At 43.7% G+C, this 27,365-nt stretch overlaps 2 protein-coding genes across 2 annotated transcripts in view; both read left to right on the top strand.

Annotated features, from left to right (window-relative positions):
- The first annotated feature begins 1,915 nt into the window (after positions 1-1,915).
- LOC104657860 (aldo-keto reductase family 1 member B10-like) lies at positions 1,916-16,095 on the top strand. The gene is made up of 10 exons (XM_010357731.2): positions 1,916-2,278; positions 4,910-5,077; positions 6,188-6,304; positions 7,250-7,327; positions 11,204-11,326; positions 11,614-11,720; positions 12,155-12,236; positions 12,769-12,852; positions 13,501-13,583; positions 15,293-16,095. Exons 1-10 carry the CDS (start codon positions 2,213-2,215, stop codon positions 15,333-15,335), a joined length of 951 nt encoding a protein of 316 aa, XP_010356033.1. The 5' UTR covers positions 1,916-2,212; the 3' UTR covers positions 15,336-16,095.
- LOC104657859 (aldo-keto reductase family 1 member B10-like) overlaps positions 2,114-27,365 on the top strand; it is a 47,905-nt gene continuing 22,653 nt past the window's right edge. The window contains exon 1 of the mRNA XM_010357729.2: positions 2,114-2,168. The gene's annotated coding sequence lies outside the window, so the exon portion shown is untranslated. The remainder of the gene's footprint in view (positions 2,169-27,365) is intronic.

Below are 27,365 nucleotides of genomic sequence, written 5' to 3'. Positions count from 1 at the left end.
AAAAATGGTCAGAATCAAAATGGAGTCACTAATGTTAAAAAGCAAACAACAAATACAGCTCGGAAGGCATGAAAGGAGGGTTCTAATGGTTGTACAACTGAAAACCAAAATTACCATGAAAGACTGCAAAAACCACAACCTTGAACAAAGGCCATTGCAACTCAACACAAAACATACTCTGCAAGGACCTCTGAACAACTGCCTGTCCAACCTCAGACTAACACTTGCATGATTGATCTTTGTAGCCAAGGCTAATTATTTCAAAGCAATTAGATAATCCTCATTTTTTCCTTGAAAAATTTTGTCTTCCTTTATTTCCCCAAATATACACATAGTTTCCTCTGGCATGCATATTCCCATTGCAGTGCTCTATTCCCAGAGAAATATTTTTCTTTTAGGGACCCTCTCTCTGTTATTTAGCCTGACTGTCCCTAAGGATTTACTATTTCAACAATACTAGCCCTGCATGTCATCCAGTATACACTGGGAAAATAAGGAGCCCCATGTGCAGATCCAGGAGACTTTGTGGCCACCAGATGACGAGTCATGTGTGTATTTATGTATCTATTTTTGAGACAGAGTATCTCTTTGTCGCCCAGGTTGGAGTGCAGTGGCACTATCTGGGCTCACTGCAGTCTCTCCCTCCCAGATTCAAGTGATTCTCAGGCCTCCCAAGCAGCTGGGACTACAGCTATGTGCCAGCATGCCTGGCTAATTTTTGGATTTTTAGCAGACACAGGTTTTTACCATGTTGGTCAGGCTGGTCTGAAATCCTTGAGCTCAAGTGATCCACCTTCCTTGGCCTCCCAAAGTGCTGGAATTACAGGCATGAGCCACCATGCCCTGCCCATGCATGTATTATTAATGTCAAAGTAGATAATTTAACAAACATCAATGAAATTTAAGATATTTCACTCACAGGTGCAAAATATCATGCCAATGGCCCTCTAAGAGCTGTCATAAGCCACAGCCTAGAGATTCAAGTCCATTTCGATTTTCAACCAAACCCACCTCACAAACAAGAATGTGAAAAAGACAGAAATACCCACTACCCGCAAGTTGAAGCTGATGCTGTGACGTGGCCCTGGCCTGTCATGGTGTGTCACAGCATGGCATAGGCCTGTATCATGTTCCCTAGATTGCTGCCTACCAACTAGTTATAGCTGACTCTAATCAGCTCAGGATTTGACCATCTCTGCATTGAACCTGCAATTGCAACTCTTAAAATGGAAACACTGCTTCTCACCTCTCCTCCCTAGACTCCATTTCACAGAGGAAACCATCACAGGGAAAGAAAGCCGCTGTTTTTTCTTCCTTCTTTGCTTTGCTTTCTCTCTTTCTTTCTCTCCCTCCTTCCTTCCTTCCTTTCTTTTCTCTTTTCTTTTCTTTTTTTTGAGACAGGGTCTCACTCTGTTGCCCAGGCTGGAGTGCAGCGGCACCATCTCGGCTCATTGCAACCTCTACCTCCCAGGTTCAAGCAATTCTCCTGTCTCAGCCTCCCAAGTAGCTGGGATTACAGACTTGTGCCACCGTGCCTGGCTAATTTTTGTATTTTTGGTAGAGAGGGGGTTTGACCATGTTGGCCAGGCTTCTTTCCCTCCCTCTCCCTACTCTTCTTGCCTTCCTTTCTCTCTCCCTCCGTACTTTCCAACTTTTAGCTGTGTTGAGTTTGTTGACTCAGGGTGAACAAGCAGAAACTCCAATGATACTGTTACCTAAGAGAGAACTTTGCACAAGGTTGCCGTGATTAATAATTCATTCACATAATCCTCAATCTCACAAAAGCCTGGGATGGATTTCCTCTTTGCTTCTGGCAGGAAAGCTACTGTGGCCAGGCTCCAACTCCTCCCACTTAAGATAGCACCAGCATTCTTAAGCAGCACGTGGCCGGGCTCTTAGCTCATGCCTATAATACCAGAACTTTGGAAGGCCGAGGTGGGTGGATCACCTGCGGTCAGGAGTTTGAGATCAGCCTGTCTCTACTAACAATATAAAATTTAGCCAGGAGTCGCAGTGGGCACCTGGAATCCCAACTACTCGGGAGGCTGAGGCAGAAGAACTGCTTGAACCCAAGAGACCGAGGCTGCAGTCAGCTGAGATTGCACCACTGGACTCCAGCCTCGGCGACAGAGCAAGACGGTATCAAAAACAACAACAAAAAGCAGGAGGTGAGACTTCTACCTGCTCACTCAGAATCATTTCTGCACCAACCATGGCCACCTTTGTGGAGCTCAGTACCAAAGCCAAGATGCCTATTGTGGGCCTGGGCACTTGGAAGGTAAATATGCAAATCTTTGCACACCCTTCTTCTCTGGAGGGGCGTTTGGGTGTTTTCTCTTTCTGCATTCAGCCAGGAAAGCCTGGAGGTCGGACAGGGGTTTGGAGAGGTGAGATTCAGTCCTGCAGTCAGGACTCTGATTGCTTTCTTTTCTCAGAGCTGATTCAGGCTGCAAAGCTCCAAGGCTGGCTTTCCCAGCAGTGCTGAGAGCTTCTCTAGCAAGTATCAAAGTTCAAGCAGCTGTTGGACTTAAAATTGTTTTCCAGGGCAGTTTCTCTGTCTGGCTCTAGGACACTTAATTGGGCTCAACATTTCCCCAGAGTCTTGGCTTTGGGTTTGTTGTGGGCCGGTTGGTTGCAGAGCGGATGCAGAGCCCCAAGTCCTTGGCACCCCTTTGCAGATCAGGGTGTGGGACTTGGGCTAGCAGAATCCATACGACCTGGGAGCTTCTTAGAAATGCAGAACTGGCGGGTGTGGTGGCTTATGCCTGTAATCCCAGCACTTTGGGAGACACAGACGGGAGGATTGCTTAAGTCCTGGAGTTGGAGACCAGTCTGGGAAACACGGTAAGACCCTATTTTTTACAAAGAATCAATAAATTAGCTTGGCATAGCGGCATGCACCTGTAGTCCCAGCCACTTGGGAGGCTGAGGTGGAGATTGAGTGTTGAGCCTGAGAGGTAAAGGCTGCAGTGAGCAGTGATGGTGTCACCGTTCTCCAGTCTGGGCAGCAAAGTGAGATCCAAGAAAGAGAGAAAGAGACAAAGAGAGAGAAAGAAAATGCAGAGTCTCAGGCTCTACCCCAGGCTGCCTAAAGGGCATCTGCACCTTAACAAGATCCCTAGGTGGTTGCTGTACACATTGAAATCTGCAACGTGCTGGGGCTGCAGAGAGCCTGGGCTGGGAGTCATAATCTCCACTGGGCTGTGTTAATGTCAGCTGGCAAAACATGGTAAGGCACATCCAGGACTAAGTGAGGCAGGTTCCCGAGGCTCTCTTAGGCTAAGTTTGAAGTTGTTCCATCACCACCTCACTCTGCCTTCTTTGCCATTTTCATCCATGATGGCACTACCCTAACTAGCGACCAGAAGCAGTCTTTGGAATTCCTCTTCTCTCCTATCCCTCATGGCTAATGTCCCTGCTGAGTCTTCTGCCTCTGGCTCTTTCCTTCTGTGCACCCTGATTTTTCCCCTCTCTTGTGCCAAGCTGGAGGGTAGGACACTCTGTTGCCACACTGGGTCATTCTCAGGATACATTCTTGGTTAATCTGGGCAAACTGATCACTTCCAGCTTGATTCATGCACAGCGTCTGTTGCTTGATTAGCAAGATTTACTCAAAATCAGAGCTTCAATCCTATATAAATGGAATAAATAATCACTTCCAGAACTCCAGGGAAACTGCTCACCCTGGGTAAGTTTACCAGACAATTTCAGAATTTTGGAATTGAATGTAAGAATTATGAAGGGAGCCGTCTTCAACATGTGGGGATGATAGATAAAGGATTATGAACTTAGCAGTGGAGGTGAAGAAGGGTGTAGTGTGGCGGTTGGGGGCACAGGGGTGTTTCTAGATGCCTGGCAGCAGCCCGTTTCTTGTCCAGGTGGTAGGGTAGCTGTGCATCTATGTTTTATGTTCTTTTCAATGTTTGTTATCTCACAGTAGAAGAGGTTTAAAAGACTATTTTGTGAGAGATCAAGTTTTAAGTGCTTTTTGCCCCCATCATTGGCTTGGTTAGGTTAGAACAAATATGTGATAATTCTATTTCCTTTCTTTTCTTTCCTTCCCTTCTTTCTCTCCCTCTCTCTCGTTCTCCCTCCCTCCCTCTTTCTTCTTATAGGAATGGAAAACAAACTCTATTCCTATAAGGTTTTCTATTTCTCCTTTTTTCTGAAGGGATCCTTGTATAATGAACGGCCTCTACTGAGCCTTACTGTGTGTCAGGTGATGTGCTTAACTTAACATTCATTGCAGCACGTCATCACCACAAAGGCCTCATGAGGCTGGTGCTATTTTTTTTTTTTTTTTTTTCCATTTTGCAGACAAGGTTTAGAGAGATTGAATCACCTGCTTAGGCCCACATATCCAGAAAGTGTTGGAATCCGGATTGATGCTGTAATGACCATTATCCAGATCCTTATCACCGTTTGGGGATGTTGTCTGAAAATTCCTCTGGGTTATTTAGAGTCAAGCTTTCATCTGGGTCTTCAGCAAGTTGCAGTGGAGCCATCTGCACTCCCCGACACACCTGAAGACATTTCAGGACTAACCTGGATGAAAGGGAACTGACTTTAACTAGGACAGGACATAAGGAGATAATCATAAAATTAATTCACTTTCCTTCTGTTCTATTGAAAACATTTCTAAAGTGTGTATCCTCCCAGATATCCCTTGGCAAAGGAGACCCCAGTGAGGCCTTGGTTTGGAGAAACTGGGCCATGTGGGGCAGCCTGTTGAAGGCGATCTGGGGATAAGAGAATATGATGGTTGCTGAGTGTGGTATAATTCCAGCTACTGGGGAGGTGGGAGGATTGTTTGATTCTGGGAGTGTGAGACCAGCCTGGGCAACATGGCAAGGCCCTATCGCTAAAAAGAAAAAATACATGTGTGATGGGCTTTTCTTTTGCCTTTCAGTCTCCTCTCGGCAAAGTGAAAGAAGCGGTGAAGGTGGCCATTGATGCAGGATATCGCCACATTGACTGTGCCTATGTCTATCAGAATGAACATGAGGTGGGGGAAGCCATCCAAGAGAAGATCCAAGAGCAGGCTGTGAAGCGGGAGGACCTGTTCATCGTCAGCAAGGTGCACATGGCGCATTGGGTGGGAGGCCTTCACTTCAAGGCAGGCAGAAGTATCTGGGTCGGGTCGGCAGCGAGAACTCTGTCAGCCTTTTCTACATGTAGCCCTTTTCATCCCTGCCTTGATAACATCCGTGGATACAATTCTATCCATACTCCAAGCCGTTATTGATATTTGAACATGTCGTTGCTGTGCCACCTGCCAGCGGGTTGGTTTTCCCACAGTGGGCTTATCTCCATGGAGCCCTGCACTGCCCTGGGCCTCCCTGTTCCCCATCAGAGGGATCCACCATCTGCCCAGAGGCAGTCAGAAGCCAAGGGTGCAGGCAGGGCTTGATGTGTGGCCTCCTGTCAGCACTGTGGCCTCCGCCACTGTGTCTCTAAGGTTCTCAGCCAGGGGGCATTTTGGAAAACAGTAGGTGCATTTTTCTATTGTCATATATGGTTTCCTTTATTAAGTCTAGTAAAAGGTGAGGTACACAATGTTATAAAAAAGAAGAGGATGTTGAGTGTGAGGAGGTTGAGAATTCCTGGGTCTGTATTATACACAACTTGCTGGAAAAAAACAAAAAAAAAGAAAAATCACTGTTTCTAGGTACTTGGATATTGCATACATCTGGTGGGACAAATAGACCCCACTGTGTAGCAGCCAAGTGTGGATAAAGCCCTTATAAAGTTATCACTTGGGGCCTGACAGGCTTGATAAGGGACCTATCAGATAGGTCAGATAAAGGACCATCTTTTCCCAAAGGCCTAAGAATGCTTGACATTTAAAAGCTCCACGCAAGTCCTGCTCTCAGAGAGCCCACAGCTGAGGAAGAGACTGAGACAGGTAAACAAATTTCAAATCTGTGGCCGTATTTACTTAAATGATCTGAGAGACATATAGAGTACTAGGAGAGTTGAAAAAGTAAATTGGTTTTAACATTTAAGACATGTCATTGATGTGCTGAGCCCTGGTGATCTTCCACACTGCGTTGTGGATCTTAATCAGCTTTGTTATCAATGGCCTGTGCCAGGTTAGATTAGGGTGCAAATCAAAAGGCAGGGACAATGAGTATAACGTGGCCCTTCCTTTTCTCACTATTAACAGCTCATTGCTACCCTCTTGCAGTTGTGGCCCACTTTCTTTGAGAGACCCCTTGTGAGGAAAGCCTTTGAGAAGACCCTCAAGGACCTGAAGCTGAGCTATCTGGACGTCTATCTTATTCACTGGCCACAGGGATTCAAGGTTTGAGCGACTCCCTTTCTCAGCCTCTAGTTTCTGAGCAGGTGTCAGAAAATAGTAGCTGTACCAGGGCTGGGGATGATGTGGAGTGGAGCAGGAGACCTTGTAGTTCATAATTGGGAATGGCAGGAAGAGACCTTGGAGCAGAAAGACGCTGGCGTGGAAGGGAGGCTGAGGCCATGTGTGCTACTGAGGTGGCCACATGCCTGTGTTTTCTTGCAGTTACGTCTGAGAGAAGCCATGATTTCTGGTAGCCCAAACAAGTTGCAACAGCCCTATCACCTTTGTCTTGATTCCGTGCCCTGGGACTGCCCTCCCAGGAAATCCTTTGGGTTACACTTGCATAAGTATATTCCAGGGCCTAATTATCTTCTTAAGCAAAGCACACCCCGGGAGTGGCATCTTGGAGAAAAGCCTAAGTACGGTGATGCTGGAAGGAAGCCAGTTGTCATCGCGGCTCCCATTGCCTGGGGCTCTGCTCTACCTGCTCCTGAGGGGTAGGAGAGACAAATTTCCAGCTCTCTCCCCTCCTGACCAGCTGGAGTGATGATGGCCTGCCATCCCTTATTCCATGTCTCTTCTAGAGGCTGCAAGGATAGAAGCTGGCCAATATCTTCTCCAGAAAACCACACCCTGGAGATCTAATCCTTATCCAGTGATACTGAAATGAAAGTTTGCCCTTGTGTGTATACAGGATCTAAGTGTATGAGGTTAATGTCCATGGTGATAACGGTGGCTTCTGGAATGTACTAACAGCAGATCTTAAAGTCAATCCAGTGGTTTCTAAAATATATGGATTAATATGCTACAGTAGATATAGAGATTTTATTTAAACTCACATACTTGTAGTATGTATTGCAGAGTCTGAAAAACTGGTATGCACATGTAGTATTTAGCAAGAGTCAGGACGCTGAAACCTTGAGTAAACTTTTCATTCTGTATTTACAGTCTGGGGATGACCTTTTACCCAAAGATGATAAAGGTAATATCATCGGTGGAAAAGCAACGTTCTTGGATGCCTGGGAGGTAGGTTCCAGCTTCCTGTACGTGTGCTGGGAGAGAAATCTTCAGTTCTCCATGAGACTTCCCATTGATATGAAGGAGGCCATGTGCCTGATGCTTTCTAATTTCATCATCGTGATTCTCTAGCTCTTCTAATATCTGCCTCATCACCTTTGGCTTTTGGGTGCATCCAATACTATTTATATTTCAAGGCTAATACTGAGTCTTCAAATAAGACTGGAAATACAATGTACCCCACTTTGGGGAATACACATGCTGTTCTCAAACCAGGGTGAAGCATTTGGAACAGGAGGTTTGGGCCTGGGTATGCTCATAGCAGCTGAGTAACCTAGGGTCAGTTTTGTAACTCTTTTAGGGCTGAGTTTCTCTTCTTAAAAAAGAAGTCTTATAACACATACTACTAATATGTATTTTGAGGGTGTGATAAAGATTAAGATGGTTTACATGCCAGGAACATTAGTCATAGCGACCATGTGATCATCTAAACCTATAAGGCAGGGTTCACATCCCCCTTTATAAATAATGACATTTGAAGCCTAGATTGATTGGTGACTTGCGCAGGTCATGTCACAATGTGTGTGACAGAGCTGGGATTGGACCCAGACTCATCTGAATCACAAGTCCAACCACCAAAGCCATCAGCGTGGTGCTTGCCAGGCAGTGAACACACATCCAGAAATCAGGGAGCCTGAGTGCCCTGCTTCCCAGATCACATCATGACCTGTTTCACATCATTCACATTCAAAGTGAATTAAGGGATCAGTGTTTTCTCTGATCATTTTTTATTATACTATTATATCCTTTTGCAAATGCTAGTAGAGAACGAAGTGGAGGAATTGAGTTATAAATGAACACTGGCATATGACTCCAAGAGTTAATCATGTTATCTTGGCAGCTGTCTGTGTAGGGGTACATGTAGTTGCGAGTTTCTATTGTGTTTTACAAGGGAAAATATATTAAGCCTCACCTTTCTGAAATGCATAGAATTGACATGATTCAACTAAACGTAGCTTTTTCTGTGTATTGTTTGTTCAAAAACATTAATCCACAAGCACAGTGTTCTTTTTTTAAGACAGAGTCTCACTTTGTCACCTAGGCTGGAGTGCAGTGGCTTCATCTTGGCTCACTGCAACATCCCTCTATCGAGTTAAAGCCACTCTCCTGCCTTAGTCTCCTGAGTAGCTGGGACTACACGTGCGTACCACCACGCTTGGCTAACTTTTGTATTTTTAGTAGAGACAGGGTTTCACCGTGTTAGCCAGACTGATCTCAAACTCCTGACCTCAGGGGATCCACCCATCTCGGCTTCCCAAAGCGCTCTGATTACAGGCGTGAGCCACCGCACCTGGCCATTTGCAATACATTTTATCAGTTTGCCTTAGCTCCTATGATGATATTAATACGGCTCATGTGAGGCCGGGCGTGGTGGCTGAAGCCTGTAATCCCAGCACTTTGGGAGGCTGAGATGGGCAGATCACGAGGTCAGGAGATCAAGACCATCCGGGCTAACACGGTGAAACCCCGTCTCCACTAAAAAAAAAAATACAAAAAACTAGCCAGGCGAGGTGGTGAGTGCCTGTAGTCCCAGCTACTCGGGAGGCTGAGGCAGGAGAATGGCGTAAACCCGGGAGGCGGAGCTTGCAGTGAGCTGAGATCCAGCCACTGCACTCCAGCCTGGGGGACGGAGCGAGACTCCGTCTCAAAAAAAAAAAAAAAAAAAAAAAAAAAAAAAAAAATATGGCTCATGTGTCAGTGTAGCCTGTGCTCACAGTGCTATGTTTTCTGAATGAATACAAGGATGACTGCTAAATACAACATTTGAAAGGCATGAAAAGATACCAGTGATCAAGGTCAGAGGCTCTGATTTGAAACGAGCAGACTTGAATATGAAAGCGCTGGATGTTTCTGTAGACCCACAGCCAGTTCAGTAGAAACCTCATTGACCACCCTGAAGCAGAGGGGAGGAAAAAGTATAAAGAAGTCAAGTTCAAAGACAGGCAAACTAACCTGACCTATGATGTACAATAGCTTTTATATTATCTAATTGCCCCATCAGAAGTTTTGGGAACCTTATGTTTTCATAGCATCTAAACTCTACTGCCCAATTTGAATAACTTCATCTATACTAGTGGTTCTCAGTGTGGCTATTCATTAGAATCACCTGAGGAGTTTAAAAATCCCAATATCGAGGCTACAACTCAGACAAAAATCTGTAAGAAACTCTGGGGGGTGAAACCCAGCCACCGATATTACTTTTTTTTTTTTTTTTAAATTCAGAGACAGTTTTGTTCTGTTGCACAGGCTGCAGTACAATGGCAAGATCATAGCTCAGTGCAGCCTCGGACTCCTGGGCTCAAGCAATGCTCCCAAGTAGCTGGGATCAGAGGCACATGCCACCACATCCAGCTAATTAAGAAAAATTTTTCTGATAGAGACAGAGTCTTGCTATGTTGCCCAGGATGGTCTCGAACACCTGGCCTCAAGCAATCCTCCTGTCTCAGCCTCTGATAATGTGTATCAGAAAGATATACATTATTAGTATGTATATTATAAGACTTTTTGTAAGAAGAGAATACTAAGGCCTACAAGAGTTAAAAACTTACCCTAGGTTGCTGAAACCCAGGCCCAAACCCCCTGTTCCAATCCTATCCCAAAGTGCTGAGATTACAGTCATGAGCCACTGCATCCACCGGTAGTTTTTAAACTTCCCTGGCGATTCCAAGTTGCAGCCAAAGTTGAGAAGGGCTGAATAAAGAGTGCCCTGAACATGTCATGTTCATCCCTGCCTCTGAGCTTTGCTATTGCCTTCCTGTCTCATATGCTCATGTTTTTCCCCTCTTTTCTCTCTCTCTCTTTTTCTTTTTTTTCTGAGGTGCAGTTTAAACTCTACCTGAAGGTCTGCCCTGACAGCTGCAGGCTGTGTGAATCTCTTCCTTCTCTGCCCTTTCTGACTCTGTCTATGCCCCGGTCATGTTATCTGAGGCAACCTCAGTGTCATGGTTGATAACTCCACAGAAGGGAACCCTAGCACTTTAACTGGACTATAAGAATCCCGGAAGAAGGAAGCACATTGTATACTTTTACATCCTGACAACTTCTGGAACATGTAATAGATGGCTAATAAATACATGTTGCATTGGAGGCTGCTGCTAACATATATGATATCATTGGGCAAGTTTGGAAAATGCCCAATATAGGCTAAAAGTTATACAAAGATTCCCTTCCTTGGGGGTCCCTGTAGTTTCTGTACTGGGAAGCATGGCTGGATATGCAGACAGTGGGTCAGGTTTCAGCCCCACACAACTCCTTGCCCAGGTGCCCCTGCCAGGGCATAATCTATATGCATGACCTTCCTGCAAACTCAAGCACGGTTGGTGTGGGAGAAAGTGACACAGGACCCATAAGTGAGGCTTCTCCACATGCTGCAGCCTCTTCCTGACTAACACAGCTTGCCCAGGTTTGGGTGTACAATGCACACACAGCAGTAGCTACCCGCTGTCATTTGGATTTATTAAAAATAAAATCATCTCATAAGCTTGCAAATGTTCATTTTTTATTTTTTGCATTACAAAACTTTCATATGTCCCCTGTGTACAGAAGTATAATTTTGTATGTGTTTCTTTACGTGTAAGGTGAGAGTGGCAAGAATATAAAATTTTTACCTGTTACTCCTAGTTTTTCTTGGGCTGGGGAGGGGCAGTAGGACTGGAACATTCACTGATGGGCACCCAGGCCCTGGACTGAAACTTCCTGTGAATGCTTCAGCTAACCCTGTTGTGGTGAATCCTTTAGCAATTTCTGCCCCAGGGAGGACTAAGGCAAGCCAGGGTCCCTTTAGTCCCTCTGGGGCTGCCCCAAAGGTATTCCTTTCTATGACAGGCCATGGAGGAGCTGGTGGATGAGGGGCTGGTGAAAGCCCTTGGCATCTCCAATTTCAACCACTTCCAGATTGAGAAGCTCTTGAACAAACCTGGACTGAAATATAAACCAGTGACTAACCAGGTAAATTCTGTTTAGTATAAGGGTAAATAAAGGTCTTGCCCTATTACTTCTTAAACATTGGGAGGAACGTTCAATGCTATGCCTGGAGTCTCACCTCAGGGGTCAGTGATCAGGACACTTGCGGGAGGTGTGAGGCTGACCTCATGGGTGTGTTAGCAAGAATCTCCGTGGGTAGGTGTTTGGTCTTTACTTAGTGGTCTTTTTGTCTGTGTGTGTGTTGAACTCCCTATGAACAACTCAAAAACCCAGCCACCTTTCCCCGTGATGCGGATTGTTTGCTGTTGCAGGTTGAGTGTCATCCATACCTCACGCAGGAGAAACTGATCCAGTACTGCCACTCCAAGGGCATCACCGTTACGGCCTACAGCCCCCTGGGCTCTCCGGATAGACCTTGGTGAGGCTTCCAAGCAGTGGATCCTTCTCTTGATAATCTTAAAAACATTATGTTATGTTTGGTAAATATTGGTATGAGACCATAAGTCACTGGAAAGAAAAACGTGTGTAAGGTAATGCATTTGGTACAACCAAATGGGATGACAGTGGGAACAAATGGGAATTAAAAAAGCAACAACAACAGCAATAACAAAAACATGGGCAACGCGTTTGACTCTCTGGGAATATTTCCAGTTCAGCCACCCAAGGATGAAGCAGGCTTTGCAAAATGCTGAGGCTTCAGAGCCCGGGGGAGGAACCAAGCTTCCAGGTCCTCCTGCCTGTCTCCCAGATGGAGAGGCTCTGATGATCAGTCTTGAGACCCTCATTGGAGTGGTGTCCATCTGTACATGGTAGCCATGGTGATTGTTCTCATCAGCATCTTTCTGCCCCTAGGGCCAAGCCAGACGATCCTTCCCTGCTAGAGGATCCCAAGATTAAGGAGATAGCTGCAAACCACAAAAAAACTGTAGCCCAGGTACCATATTTTTATTTTTCCTGTTATCCAACAACTATTTCTTCCAGTCTCATGTTTCATTTCTTGTGTTGTCCTCAAGTAACTCCTTAAAGGGGAAGAACACAGGAGCTGAAGCCATCTATAGTGTTTCATTTGAAGTCTGTTGGAACCTCCAGGAAACACAAGAGCTGTCACTGAAACAAAGATAGCTTCTGCCTCACAGCTTCCTGTTAAGCCTTACAGTCAAGTCGTGAAGCATGGCTTTGGAGTCTAGAGATAAGGGTTCAGATGCCAACTCTACCTCTGATCAGCCTTATGACCCCCAAGCTGCTTTCTTTATTCCTAAAAAATGAAGATCGCAGAGTTGTCCCTAAGATGAAGGGAGAAAATGAGGCGGAGGGCTGGCACAAGTCTAATAGCTGTCAAGGGCTCAGTCAGTATTAGCGATTGTACCTGAAGCCACAGTGAGCTGCGAAGATGTTTTATTCTTCCTTTCCATAAAAGGAGGGGTCCTTGTAGCTGAGTGGAAACATGATGTCCCCTTTCCGCACAGGTTCTGATCCGTTTCCATATCCAGAGGAATGTGATTGTGATCCCCAAGTCTGTGACACCAGCACGCATTGTTGAGAACATTCAGGTATGATCCCGGCTGGTCGGCCCTGGTATTCCTCACAGAAGTGGGGCAAAGACAGACCCTGTCACTAGGCTTCTCAACTCATCCCTGCACTGTCTTTGGCCCCTTCCGTTCCCACCACCCTATCATTTTCCAGCCCAGGGATCTAGGCTCAGTATACCTGAGATGAATGATCCATGGGCTTACGACATGCTGGTGACAGTGCCTGCTGAAGCCCTGTCGGGTCTGAGCACAGCTGTGCCTCACAGCACTGAGAAGACCCTCAGTTGCCCCTGAGCAGCTAAGCCCTTGGCCACCACATGAGCAGACTGTCCTGGCCTCCCTGCTCATCTTCCGGCAGCAGAGGAGGTGTGAACTGCCCTTGGAGAACTGTCTTCTAGAAGGGCGCATCATGGAGCACAGGGCCTGTGCACACCTGGGGCTTAGTGCCTGTGAGCCTGGTCTCCCTCTGCCTGGAACACTGAGCACTACAAATACGGTGGTCTTTGTGTAGGACTTAATTTAGAGAAAAACTTGTATCCCATGGACATAATGGGAAAAACACCTGTGACCAGTTTGTGCTGCTAGAACTCCCTGCGAAAATGACCGGCAGTCTCCAGTCACAGCAGTAACGGCCTTACCGAAGATGTACCGGAACTCCTATCTTTCCAGGTCTTTGACTTTAAATTGAGTGACGAGGAGATGGCAACCATCCTCAGCTTCAACAGAAACTGGAGGGCCTGCAACATGTTGCAGTAAGTGGCATGGAGTTAACTAGGAATATTGCCAGGAGTTTTTCTAAACTGGTAGAGGGTTAGTTAAAAGGATTAGAAGGCTGCTGGGACTACTTGTGTCTTCAAATACAATTTTGGGGCAGATTTGAAAGTTAAAATTGGGGTGCCTGGGAATCACTGTGATGGACACATCTCTAATTGCTGCTGATTGTCTGAACTTCTGGATGTAGAGCTAGAATTGTAACAGAAGGTGTGTGTTCGATAGGCAGGAGGCGAGCATTCATTTATTCATGCATTCAATAAATATCTAGTGGTCCTCTATGTGCCAGGCATTTTCTAGATGCTTGGGTTATCATACTATGCAAAGCTGCTGCTTCCACATGCTTAGGGAGGGAGGGAAGAAGACAGAATAGAAATAAATCAAATCAAAATATATGTGTCAGACAGTAACAAATGCTAGACAGAAAAATAAAGTAGGGCAAAGTGGATAGGAAGTAGTGGGTGGTAGTGGGATGGATCCTTTATACGGGGTGGGTCAAGGGAGGATTTGCTGTGAGGAATATGCCATATGCATATTTGGGGAAGCGCATTCTTGGCAGTGATAACAGCAGGTGCCAAGGCCCTGAGGTGGGATTGCGTTCAGAGCATTCAAGCAAGAAGGCCAGGGAGGCTGGATTAAATAATCTCCAAATGCCTCTCAAAGGAGGTGGTGGTAACTTTACTTTAAATCGTAGACAAGTGGTTGAAAGAAAGTTTTCACTCTGGGTAGGTGGGAATCCTAAATCATCTCTTTACAATCAATACTTTCTGATTAATGTATCTAATTAAATATATCCAAGAGAGTTTTCTGCCATTTATTACTGTGAGGTCTGCAATTCAATGACAATTTGAATTTCTTCCAATGTTTCTATAACCAAAATGATTTTTCAGCTTTTAAAAATGGTTTCAGTATCTCAAGCGTAGCTTTCATGTCATGAAATTCCATATCTATCCTGCCCACCCTTAGTATCACAGCAGCCTTTCCTCATCTTACAATGGCTTACTTTTATCAGTGCTTAACAAAGTAGCAGCTGCGTAGTGTAAAAAGGAAGGGTGAACATAAAATGGGACTCTCCCCAAACTGAACCGCTGACCTTCCAATGAACATCATTTCCGGTGGAGGCAATGGCTTGGTGGCTCAGGAGTAAGTCCACCTGGCCTCAGATCCAACTCTAACACTGGTTTCTTAGCTGTGTGACACTGGATAAATTTCCTAGTTTTTCCAAGTTGGCTTCTTTACTTATAAATTAGGATGATAATACTCATCTCAGCTAACATCCATTGAATCTTAGCTGAGAATGTGCCAGTGTCCTGAGCCCTTTGCCGGTGCAATTATCTCATTTAATACTCATAACAATCCCCAAGCTGTCAATTCTGCTGGTGTTTCCTACCTCATGATGTTGTGACAGTGGATTGGGACAAGACTTCTCAGTTGCCTCACCTGACACCAGGCTTACCATGAGTTGTCATTCCGAGTTGTTTCCCGTGCCCTGGTCACTGTCTGTCCTCCTTCCTATCAAAGCCCTCATATCAAATTGAGGGAAGGTCAAGGTGTGAGCACCCTTCTTGTGTTCTTGCAGGGAGGAGGCTGAGAGAGCACAGATACCATAGAGTCCACCAAGAAGAATACCTTCTGAACCAGAGCTGTTGCTTTGATGGAACACAGTTTCTCTATTTTTTTGTTTCTGCAGATCCTCTCATTTGGAGGAGTATCCCTTCAATGCAGAATATTGAGGTTGAGTCTCCTGATGACATTACACAGGGGATTCTCTTTCTTCGCTGAAGTGTGACTATCTCCATCAAGTCCTATTTTAGCCAAGCTTATCTGAAATCACAGTGAACTTCATCCTGTTGTAGACCAGAATCGAGGTGCTGTTTTAGACATGTATTTCTGTATATTCAACTAGGATCAGAATATCACAGAAAAACATGGCTTGAATAAGCAAATGACAATTTTTTCCACTTATCTGATCTGAACAAATGTTTGTTAAGCACAAGAACTCTGCTAACACTGAGGATGTAAAGATCAATAATCAAAAAATAATGATCGTAACTAACGTGGATTGAGAGAGGACTATGCGCCCACACAATGTGAAGTGTTTTCCTGTGGGTGAAGTCACTGAATCCTCAAAATAACCCACTGAGGTAGGTACTATTAACATCTTACGAGGGAGAGAGGAGGAACTTGTTCAAGGCCCCCCAGGTAATAAGTGACTGAACCAAGTTTCAAAGGCAGGCAGGCTCTGGGAGAGCTCACAGCGATCAATGGTCATCCTCTTCCTCCTGAGTCTTTTCCTGCCACCTTTCCTCCTTGCCTGTCTCCACTCATTCCCTGTCTTGCTCTCCCACCTTGTCTTCAATACACCATCATGCCAAAGAGTCAATGGCACAGCATGAAAACTCCACAAACATGCTACTGTTCACTGACAGAGATGTGACATTTCCTTGGGAAGTAGCGTGGAAATACAATAAAGATGCTTACTATTGACATTAATCTGGAACATTTCTGTTTCTCCTATAATAATCGCTTCTTATGAAATATTCCAACTATATAGTAATGTACAGAAAATAAAGTAATGAGCCTCTGGTCGCCCACATTATAATATTAACCAGGGTTAGCCGGGTGTAGTGGTGTGCACCTGTAGTCCCAGCTACTAGAGAGACTGAGGTGGGAGGGTCACTTGAACCCGGAAGGTGGAGGTTGCAGTGAGCCAGACTTGCACCACTGCACACCAGCCTGGGTGACAGAGAGAGACTCTGTCTCAAAACAAAAAACAAAAAACAAATGCTAACATTTTGCCATATTGTCTCCAAACCTTTAAAAAAAATTAGGCCGGGCGCGGTGGCTCAAGCCTGTAATCCCAGCACTTTGGGAGGCAGAGGCGGGCGGATCACAAGGTCAGGAGATCGAGACCATCCTGGCTAACATGGTGAAACCCCGTCTCTACTAAAAAATACAAAAAACTAGCCGGGCGAGGTGGCGGGCGCCTGTAGTCCCAGCTACTTGGGAGGCTGAGGCAGGAGAATGGCGTGAACCCAGGAGGCGGAGCTTGCAGTGAGCTGAGATCTGGCCACTACACTCCAGCTTGGGCGACAGAGTGAGACTCCATCTCAAAAAAAAAAAAAAAAAAAAAAAAAAAAAATTAAAGAAATTAGGGGTTACCAATATAGTCAAGGACCACTTTGTGCACATTCCCCTGACTACCTCTCCAGAGGCAAATGCCTATCCTAAATTGGTGAGTCCCCTCACCCTCTGACTGGGGCTGAGGGGTACACCTACATTCCCAGGCTTCCTTGCTATGTTATAACTTCCCCTGGGTTTCCTCAGTGAGAGGTACTGTTAGGAGCTTGAAGGGCTGGAGAAGGGAAGAGCCAGGCATTTCTCTCTCCCTCTCTCCCTGTCTCTTGACCTTGAGTGGCATCTCCAGTAGAAAGCACATTCCTCTGTGGGCCCAGCTTTTTCCAGGCAGCCTCCACCTTGCTTCTATCTCCTACCAGACAAAGCATCTGGGTTGAGGGAGCAGCATCCTTTCTTTGTCCTTCTTCCTTAGGAGTGAGGATGTCTTCCTGCTGCTGCTAAACTGAGTTGCCTCGTCTCCTTTCCATAGCCCAGCTATTCCATCATGTGTAACTGATCACCTATCATAACCAATTATTTGAATCAAACAAAATGTAAAAATCTTAGCACAGTTTCTTTTCTCCTGGCTAGACCTTTGCCTGGTATACTTCCCATCCACATTTTTGTATTTTTAGTATATATGTTCACATCCATACACAATGTCATAGATGGGATGCTTTTAAAATGTATATGGAGGCACACCCATGATGGCTGAATAGGAACAGCTCCAGCCTCCAGCTCCCAGCATGAGTGACACAGAATACAGGTGATTCTGCATTTTCAACTGAGGTACTGGGTTCATATCACTGGGTTGTGTCGGACAGTTGGTTCTGGTGTGTGGGTGCAGCCCGACCAGCAACAGCTGAAGCAGGGCGAGGCATCACCTCACCTGGGAAGCGCAAAGGGGAAGTGAATTCCTTTTCCTAGCCAAAGGAAATTGAGACACAAAACACCTGGAAAATCGGGTAACTCCCACCCTAATACTGTGCTTTACCAAGGGTCTTAGCAAACGGCACACCAGGAGATTACATCCCACCTCTGGCCCAGAGGATCCCACTCCCACGGAACCTCCCTCGTTGCTAGCACAGCAGTCAGATCTAACTGCAAGACGGCAGCAAGGCTTGGGGAGGGGCACCCGCCATTGCTGAGGCTTAAGTAGGTAAACAAAGCCACCAGGAAGCTCGAATTGGGTGGAGTCCACCACAGCTCAAGGAGGCTAGCCTGCTTCTGTAGACTCCTCCTCTGGGGACAGGTCATAGCTAAACAAAAAGCAGCAGAAACCTCGGCAGAGGTAAATGCCCCTGTCTGATAGCTTTGAAGAGAGCAGTGGATCTTCCAGCATGGAGGTTGAGATCTGAGAACAGACAGCCTGCTCATGTGAGTCCCTGACCCCTGAGTAGCCTAATTGGGAGACATCCCCCACTAGGTGCAGACCAACGCCTCACACCTCACAGGGTGGGGTACACCCCTGAGACGAAGCTTCCAGAGCAAGAATCCAACAGCAACACTCACTGTTCAGCAATATTCTATCTTCTGCAGCCTCCGCTGCTGATACCCAGACAAACAGGGTCTGGAGTGGAACCCAAGCAAACTCCAACAGACCTACAGCTGAGGGTCCTGACTGTTAGAAGGAAAACTAACAAACAGAAAGGACACCCACACCAAAACCCCATCAGTATGTCACCATTATCAAAGACCAAAGGCAGATAAAACCACAAAGATGGGGGAAAAAGCAGTGCAGAAAAGCAGGAATTTCAAAAAATCAGAGTGCATCTCCCCCTCCAAAGGAATGCAGCTCATTGCCAGCAACGGAACAAAGCTGGATGGAGAATGACTTTGATGAGTTGAGAGAAGAAGGCTTCAGTCGATCAAACTTCTCAGAGCTAAAGGAGGAACTACATAACCAGTGCAAAGAAACTAAAAACCTTGAAAAAAGATTTGGTGAATGGCTAACTAGAACAACCAATGTAGAGAAGTCCTTAAAAGAACTGATAGAGATGAAATTCATAACATGAGAACTATGTGACAAATGCGCAAGCTTCAGTAACCGACTCGATCATCTGGAAGAAAGAGTATCAGCGATTGAAGATCAAATGAATGAAATGAACTGAGAAGAGAAGTGTAGAGTAAAAAGAGTAAAAAGAAATGAACAAAGCCTCCAAGAAATATGGGATTATGTGAAAAGACCAAATCTACATCTGATTGGTGTGCCTGAAAGTGACAGGGAAAATGGAACCAAGTTGGAAAACACTCTGCAGGATATCATCCAGGAGAACTTCCCCAACCTAGTAAGGCAGGCCAACATTTGAATTCAGGAAATACAGAGAAAGTCACAAAGATACTCCTCGAGAAGAGAAACTCCAAGACACATAATTGTCAGATTCACCAAAGTTGAAATGAAGGAATAAATATTAAGGGCAGCCAGAGAGAAAGGTCGGGTTACCCACAAAGGGAAGCCCATCAGACTAACAGCAGATCTCTCAGCAGAAATTCTCCAAGCCAGAAGAGAGTGGGGGCCAATATTCAACACTCTTAAAGAAAAGAATTTTCAATTCAGAATTTCATATCCAGCCAAACTAAGTTTCATAAGTGAAGCAGAAATAAAATCCTTTACAGTCAAGCAAATGCTTAGAGATTCTGTCACTACCAGGCCTGCCCTACAAGAGATCCTGAAGGAAGCACTAAACATGGAAAGGAACAATAGGTACCAGCCATTGCAAAAACATGTCAAAATGTAAAGTCCATCAATGCTAGGAAGAAACTGCATCAACTAGTGAGCAAAATAACCAGCTAATATCATAATGACAGTATCAAGTTCACACATAATAATATTAATCTTAAATGTAAATGGACTAAATCATCCAATTAAAAGACACAGACTGGCAAATTGGATGAAGAGTCAAGACCCATCAGTTTGCTGTATTCAGGAGACCCATCTCACATGCAGAGACACAACTGGCTCAAAATAAACGGATGGAGGAAGATCTACCAAGTAAATGGAAAACAAACAAAAAACAAAAAAGCTGGGGTTGCAATCCTAGTCTCTGAAAAAACAGATTTTAAACCATCGAAGATCAAAAGAGACAAAGAAGGCCATTACATAATGGTAAAGGGATCAATTCAACAGGAAGAGCTAACTATCCTAAATATATATGCACCCAATACAGGAGCACCAGATTCATAAAGCAAGTCCTTAGAGACTTACAAAGAGACTTAGACTCCCATACAGTAATGATGGGAGACTTCAGCACCCCACTGTCAACATTAGACAGATCAACGAGACAGAAAGTTAACAAGGATATCCAGGATTGAACTCAACTCTGCACCAAGCGAACCTAATAGACATCTATAGAACTCTCCACCCCAAATCAACAGAATATACATTCTTATCAGCACCACATAGCACTTATTCCAAAATTGACCACACAGTTGGAAGTAAAGCACTCCTCAGCAAATGTAAAACAACAGAAATTATAACAAACTGTCTCTCAGAACACAGTGAAATCAAACTAGAACTCAGGACGAAGAAACTCAATCAAAACCACTCAACTACATGGAAACTGAACAACCTGCTCCTGAATGACTACTGGGTACATAACGAAATGAAGGCAGAAATAAAGATGTTCTTTGAAACCAATGAGAACAAAGATACAACATACCAGAATCTCTGGGACACATTTAAAGCAGTGTGTAGAGGGAAATTTATAGCACTAAATGCCCACAAGAGAAAGCAGGAAAGATCTAAAACTGACACCCTAGCATCACAATTAAAAGAACTAGAGAAGCAAGAGCAAACACATTCAAAAGCTAGCAGAAGGCAAGAAATAACTAAGATCAGAGCAGAACTGAAGGAGATAGAGACACCAAAAAACCCTCAAAAAAATCAATGAATCCAGGAGCTGGTTTTTTGAAAAGGTCAACAAAATCGATAGACCACTAGCAAGATTAATAAAGAAGAAAAGAGAGAAGAATCAAATAGACACAATAAAAAGTGATAAAGGGGATATCACCACCGACCCCACAGAAACACAAACTACCATCAGAGAATACTATAATCACCTCTACGCAAATCAACTAGAAAATCTAGAAGAAATGGATAATTTCCTGGACACTTACACTCTCCCAAGACTAAACCAGGAAGAAGCTGAATCCCTGAATAGACCAATAGCAGGCTCTGAAATTGAGGCAATAATTAATAGCCTACCAACCAAAAAAAGTCCAGGACCAGACGGTTTCACAGCCAATTCTACCAGAGGTACAAGGAGTAGCTGGTAACATTCCTTCTGAAACTATTCCAGTCAATAGATAAAGAGGGAATCCACCCTAACTCATTTTACGAGGCCAACATCATCCTGATACCAAAGCCTGACAGAGATACAACAAAAAAAGAGAATTTTAGACCAATATCCCTGATGAACATCGATGCAAAAATCCTCAATAAAATACTGGCAAACCGAATCCAACAGCACATCAAAAAGCTTATCCACCATGGTCAGGTGGGCTTCATCCCTGGGATGCAATAGTGGTTCAACATATGCAAATCAATTAATGTAATCCAGCATATAAAGAGAACCAAAGACAAAAACCACATGATTATCTCAATAGATGCAGAAAAGGCCTTTGACAAAATTCAACAGCCCTTCATGCTAAAAACTCTCAATAAATTCAGTATTGATGGAACATATCTCAAAATAATAAGAGCTATTTATAACAAACCCACAGCCAATATCATGCTGAATGGGCAAAACTGGAAGCATTCCCTTTGAAAACTGGCACAAGGCAGGGATGCCCTCTCTCATCACTCCTATTCAACATAGTGTTGGAAATTCTGGCTAGGGCAATCAGGCAAGAGAAAGAAATCAAGGGTATTCAGTTAGGAAAAGAAGAAGTCAAATTGTCCCTGTTTGCAGATGACATGATTGTATATGTAGAAAACCCCACTGTCTCAGCCCAAAATCTCCTTAAGCTGATAAGCAACTTCAGCAAAGTCTCAGGATACAAAATCAATGTGCAAAAATCACAAGCATTCTTATACACCAGTAACAGACAAACAGAGAGCCAAATCACAAATGAACTCCCATTCACAATAGCTTCAAAGAGAATAAAATATCTAGGAATCCAACTTACAAGGGATGTAAAGGACTTCTTCAAGAAGAACTACAAACCACTGCTCAGTGAAATCAAAGAGGACACAAACAAATGGAAGAACATACCATGCTCATGGATAGGAAGAATGAATATTGTGAAAATGGCCATACTGCCCAAGGTAATTTATAGATTCAATGCCACCCCCATTAAGCTACCAATGACTTTCTTCACAGAATTGGAAAAAACTGCTTTAAAGTTCATATGGAACCAAAAAAGATCCTTCATTGGCAAGACAATCCTAAGCCAAAAGAACAAAGCTGGAGGCATCACGCTACCTGACTTCAAACTATGCTACAAGACTACAGTAACCAAAACAGCATGGTACTGGTACCAAAACAGAGATATAGACCAACGGAGCAGAACAGAGGCCTCAGAAATAATACCACACATCCACAGCCATCTGATCTTTGACAAACCTGACAAAAACAAGAAATGGGGAAAGGATTCCCTATTTAATAAATGGTGCTGGGAAAATTGGCTAGCCATAAGTAGAAAGCTGAAACTGGATCTTTTCCTTACTCCTTATACGAAAATTAATTCAAGATGGATTAGAGACTTAAACGTTAGACCTAAAACCATAAAAACTCTAGAAGAAAACCTAGGTAATACCATTCGGAACATAGGCATGGGCAAGGACTTCATGTCTAAAACACCAAAAGCAATGGCAACAAAAGCCAAAATTGACAAATATGATCTAATTAAACTAAAGAACTTCTGCACAGCAAAAGAAACTACCATCAGAGTGAACAGACAACCTACAGAATGGGAGAAAACTTTTGCAATCTACTCATCTGACAAAAGGCTAATATCCAGAACCTATAAAGACCTCAATCAAATTTACAAGAAAAAAACAAACAACCCTATCCAAAAGTGGGCAAAAGATATGAACAGACACTTCTCAAAAGAAGACATTCATACAGCCAACAGACACATGAAAAAATGCTCATCATCACTGGCCATCAGAGAAATGCAAATCAAAACCACAATGAGATACCACCTCACACCAGTTAGAATGGCAATCATTTAAAAATCAGGAAACAACAGGGCTGGAGAGGATGTGGAAAAATAGGAACACTTTTACACCTGTTGGTGTAAACTAGTTCAACCATTGTGGAAAACAGTGTGGCAATTCCTCAAGGATCTAGAACTAGAAATACCATTTGACCCAGCCATCCTATTACTGGGTATATACCCAAAGGATTATAAGTCATGCTGTTATAAAGACACATGCGCACGTGTGTTTATTGCAGCACCGTTCACAATAGCAAAGACTTGGAACCAACCCAAATGTCCATCAGTGACAGACTGGATTAAGAAAATGTGGCACATATACACCATGGAATACTATGCAGCCATAAAAAAGGATGAGTTTGTGTCCTTTGTAGGGACAAGCATGCAGCTGGAAACCATCATTCTCAGCAAACTATTGCAAAGAACAGAAAACCAAATACCGCATGCTCTCACACATAGGTGGGAATTGAAGAATGAGATCACTTGGACACAGGAAGGGAAACATCACACACCGGGTCCTATTGTGGGGAGGGGGGAGAGGGAGGGATAGCAATAGGAGATATACCTAATGTAAATGATGAGTTAATGGGTGTAGCACACTAACATGGCACATGTATACATATGTAACAAACCTGCAGGTTGTGCACATGTACTCTAGAACTTAAAGTATAATTTTAAAAAAGTATATAAAATGTATACAATTGATACACAGGAAGCAATTTCAACCCAGAGCCCAGTGATATCTCCTTAGTGAGCATTTGGTGAAAATTTTCTTCTTCATGTGACTGTGATTATGACTGACTTGATAAAAAGTTTAGGTTATAGGAGAAAATGATTGGGTTTCTATTATGTGGCTTTTTTTTGTTTGTTTTTTTCACTTGAATTTAACCAAACAGAGGTAAATTTGAAAAGCTAATGTGGAGGAATGCTGTGTTTTAACAAGCAACTTCTTAGTGATTCTGTTCTCTGTCTTTGTAGAGAACGAGTCTTGCTCTGTTGCCCAGGCTGGAGTGGAGTGCTGTGGCATGATTATAGCTCACTGCAACCTTCAATTCCTGGGCTCAAATGATTCTCCTGCCTCAGCGCCATGAGTAGCTCAGAGTACAGGCACAGGCCACGACCTCCTGCTAATTAATTTTTGTAGAGACATGATCTTGTGATGTTGCTATGCTGCCCAGGCTGGTCTTGAACTCCTGGCCTCAAGTGATCCTCCCGCCTTTGCCTTCCAAAGTGATGGGATCACAGGCACACACCACCTCACCAGCAAGTTATCTGATTATATTTTCAGGATTTATATCTCGAGTAATGAGAACCTTGCAGATCTCATGGTCCTCAATGTCACAACTGTAACAAATACAAGGCATCCATCCTAAAATTTTTTCACTATTTTGTCCCAGTTGGTCAGAAATAAAGCCACCATCCTCTACAACTAAACCAAAGCTGCCATTATGGGGAGAGAATCTAAGGTATACACTACAGACATGTGTTAAATAACTCTTTTGATAATGTAGGGAACTTGCCTTATGAAGAGAAAGGAAGGGGAGTAACCACAGAGAGGAAGATGGTAAGGTCGGTGTGGAAAAGGAAGGGAGCCTGTCGTGGGAAGTAGGGAGGCAAGGCTCTTATGTTTCAAGTATTCTCTCCACTCATTGTCTAAGAGAGGGCTGGAAATATGGGTAGCAACTACCATGGAGATTGTGGAATCACTGTGACTGTCCTGCCGGGCCCAGGTAGTCCAGAGGGCTAGACTTCCCGTGTTGTATTGAAGTGAGATCTGGCAAATGCTGGCCAGATGATGCCAAAGTATAACTGGGATCTAAAGGGATTTGGATTTCCCAGTCAGACCCCTTAAAGCCTGACTGTCCAGGGCTGCTCCAGTCATTTCAACAACCTTGCAACAACTCTGCATTTTACATGATTACAAATTTGGACCCAGCTGGGACTAGTGGTTCACACCTGTAATACCAGCAGTATGGGAGGCTGAGGCAGGAGGTTCGCTTGAGGCCCGGAATTCGAGACTAGCTTGGGCAACATAATGAGACTATTGCTATATGAAATATTATTTTAAAAAATGTGGAGCCTGCTTATTGCATTATTGTGATTTTAACTGTACATTATAGTTAAGAATGTACAGATGAAAGAGGTTTCTGTAGAAAATATTTTTCAGTAAAATTTGAAAGAACCCTGAAGAGTGAAGATTGTTGGAAATAATTTTTTTTTTTTGCTTTAATGAACGTGCAAGACTATAGCAATGTAAACTGTGAACAGACAATTATGCAAAAATATGTCAGCGGCGTCACTCACGCCTGTAATCCCAGCACTTTGGGAGGTTGAGGAGGGTGGATCATTTGAGGTCATCATGGCGGAACCTGGCCATGATGGCGAAACCTGGTCTCTAACAAAACTACAGAACTGATCTAGGAATGGTGGCACACCCCTGTTTTCCCACTCAGGAGACTGAGGCACGAGAAACGCTTGAACCCAGGAGGCGAAGGTTGCAGTGAGCCAAAACTGTGCCACTGCACTCCTGCCTGGGTGACAGAGTGAAACTCCATCTCAAAACAAAAACACACAAACAAACAAACAAACAAAAAATAGGAAATAAACAGACTTGGACAAAACCATTTGGCAATTTTCTTATAATCAATAGAGCTTATTCATATCAATAAGAGAAATCTAAGATGCCCAAAAGAAAGTTGGTACATAAAAATTGACCATTAAATGACGTGAAAAATTGTACAGACTAGTAATAAAAATGCAAATAAAATAAGCCTTTTTCACTTCAAACAAACAAAACTTAGAAATAAAAGGAAAACCTATTTAGAAAGATTTGAATATTAACAGAGTTTTTTTCTATGTTGTTTGGCAACAAGTTTATTTTTATTACACTTTTACATAATTTTCAAAATTTCCACAATAAGAAATGAACTTTTACATTCTAGAGAGGCATTAAGGATTTAAAAAGGAACAAATTTAACTCAATTAGTTATTTTATACATCCACTGGGAAAACCAAATGAAAAAGACACTTTTATTTCAAATTATTCTCATTTAACAAGTCTTTCGATTTTTGAAAACACGTATTCTGGATGTAAAATGCAATGGAATTTGATTATATTTAATTTTAAATTCTACCTAATTCATTTGTTTTTCCTCATTTGTTGTCAGCGTTTTCCCAGAAACTTCATGAAAGTTTTGCACCCTTAAAATCTTAGAGTGTTGCCTTCCAGCACTTTTGTTGGTTCAAAAATGTCAACCCTCAGATAAGTTAGGGAGAGTTGGTGAGGACCAAGAGGACCTTGACCATTACTGAAAAATTACACAGGAGAGGTACTTGTGCCTCAGGGTTTTGCCCTTGCTATTCTCACTGCCCAGGATGCTCTGCCCTCAGGTATTAGAATAATTCTCTGACTTGCATTTTTAATTTCCTTGCTGATTGATTGTCTTCTCAGAGAGGCCCTTCTTCATCATCCTATTTAAAATTAACCCATCTCCTCTGATATTTCCTCTTGGCCTTCTGTGTTTTCTTCTTCTCCATAGCATTTGTTTATCCATATGTTATATATTTTATATATTTGCTGTTTGCTTGCTTACCCTGCTTCTACCCACTGGAATGTAAGCTCTATGAGAGAAGAGATTTCTGCGTTTTGTTAATTATTATATTCCCCTGACTCAATAATATCTGGTGAATAAATGGATAGATGGAATGTATGGAACAATGGATGGATGGAGGGAGGGAGGCATGGATGGATGGATGGACGGAAACATGGAAGGATGGATGGAAGGATGAATGGAAGGTTGAATAGAAGGAAGGATGGGTAGAAGGATACATGTATTGGGGTTGGATGAATGATGGATGGATGGATGGTTGTGTGGGATATGATGAAGTTTCTCTTCAAATAATGTGATCAATTTTTATTCTCTAATTCATAGTAACCCCTCCACCTTTTTTCCTTTTTCTCCTTTTTTCCTTTTTGCCTTTGTTAGATGCCCAGGCATGCCACAGTACCAGGCGTTATCAGTAGCAGCTCACATTCCATTCCTTATTTGGAAGGAGGACTAACTTTTGAGCTCATTAGAGACACTCCTTCCCCTTTATTCTCTGCTTTTTTTTACATGCCCACCTTATCTTAAAAAATCAGATGTTTAGCCAACCGGGATTAGTTTAGATTGTACGACCCGACCCTGGCCAATGGAGAAAGGGTATGGGGCAGTACTTGCGTCAGGAATAAAGGCTCTCGTGCCCTTTTGTTCATGTGTGCTCTCATGGCGACTGGCCAAGGAGGCACCCCTCGGCGCAGAAGTAAAATTGCTTTGCTAAGAATCCTTTGTTCAAGTGTTCAATTTCCTTAAGGTTTTGAGCATTACTCCTAATAGTTCTGGCGCCCAACTTTGGGGCTTCAATACTCTCCTTTCGGATGGGGGCCTTCGGTCACCCCACCCAGAGGGGTGCATCCTACTGTCTAGTTACCATGCCCCTAGGGTGAG

This window comes from Rhinopithecus roxellana, chromosome 6, assembly GCF_007565055.1.
Source record: "Rhinopithecus roxellana isolate Shanxi Qingling chromosome 6, ASM756505v1, whole genome shotgun sequence".
In the NCBI taxonomy this organism is placed as follows: Eukaryota; Metazoa; Chordata; class Mammalia; order Primates; family Cercopithecidae; genus Rhinopithecus; species Rhinopithecus roxellana.
This window is presented reverse-complemented; position numbering and strand designations above follow the sequence as displayed.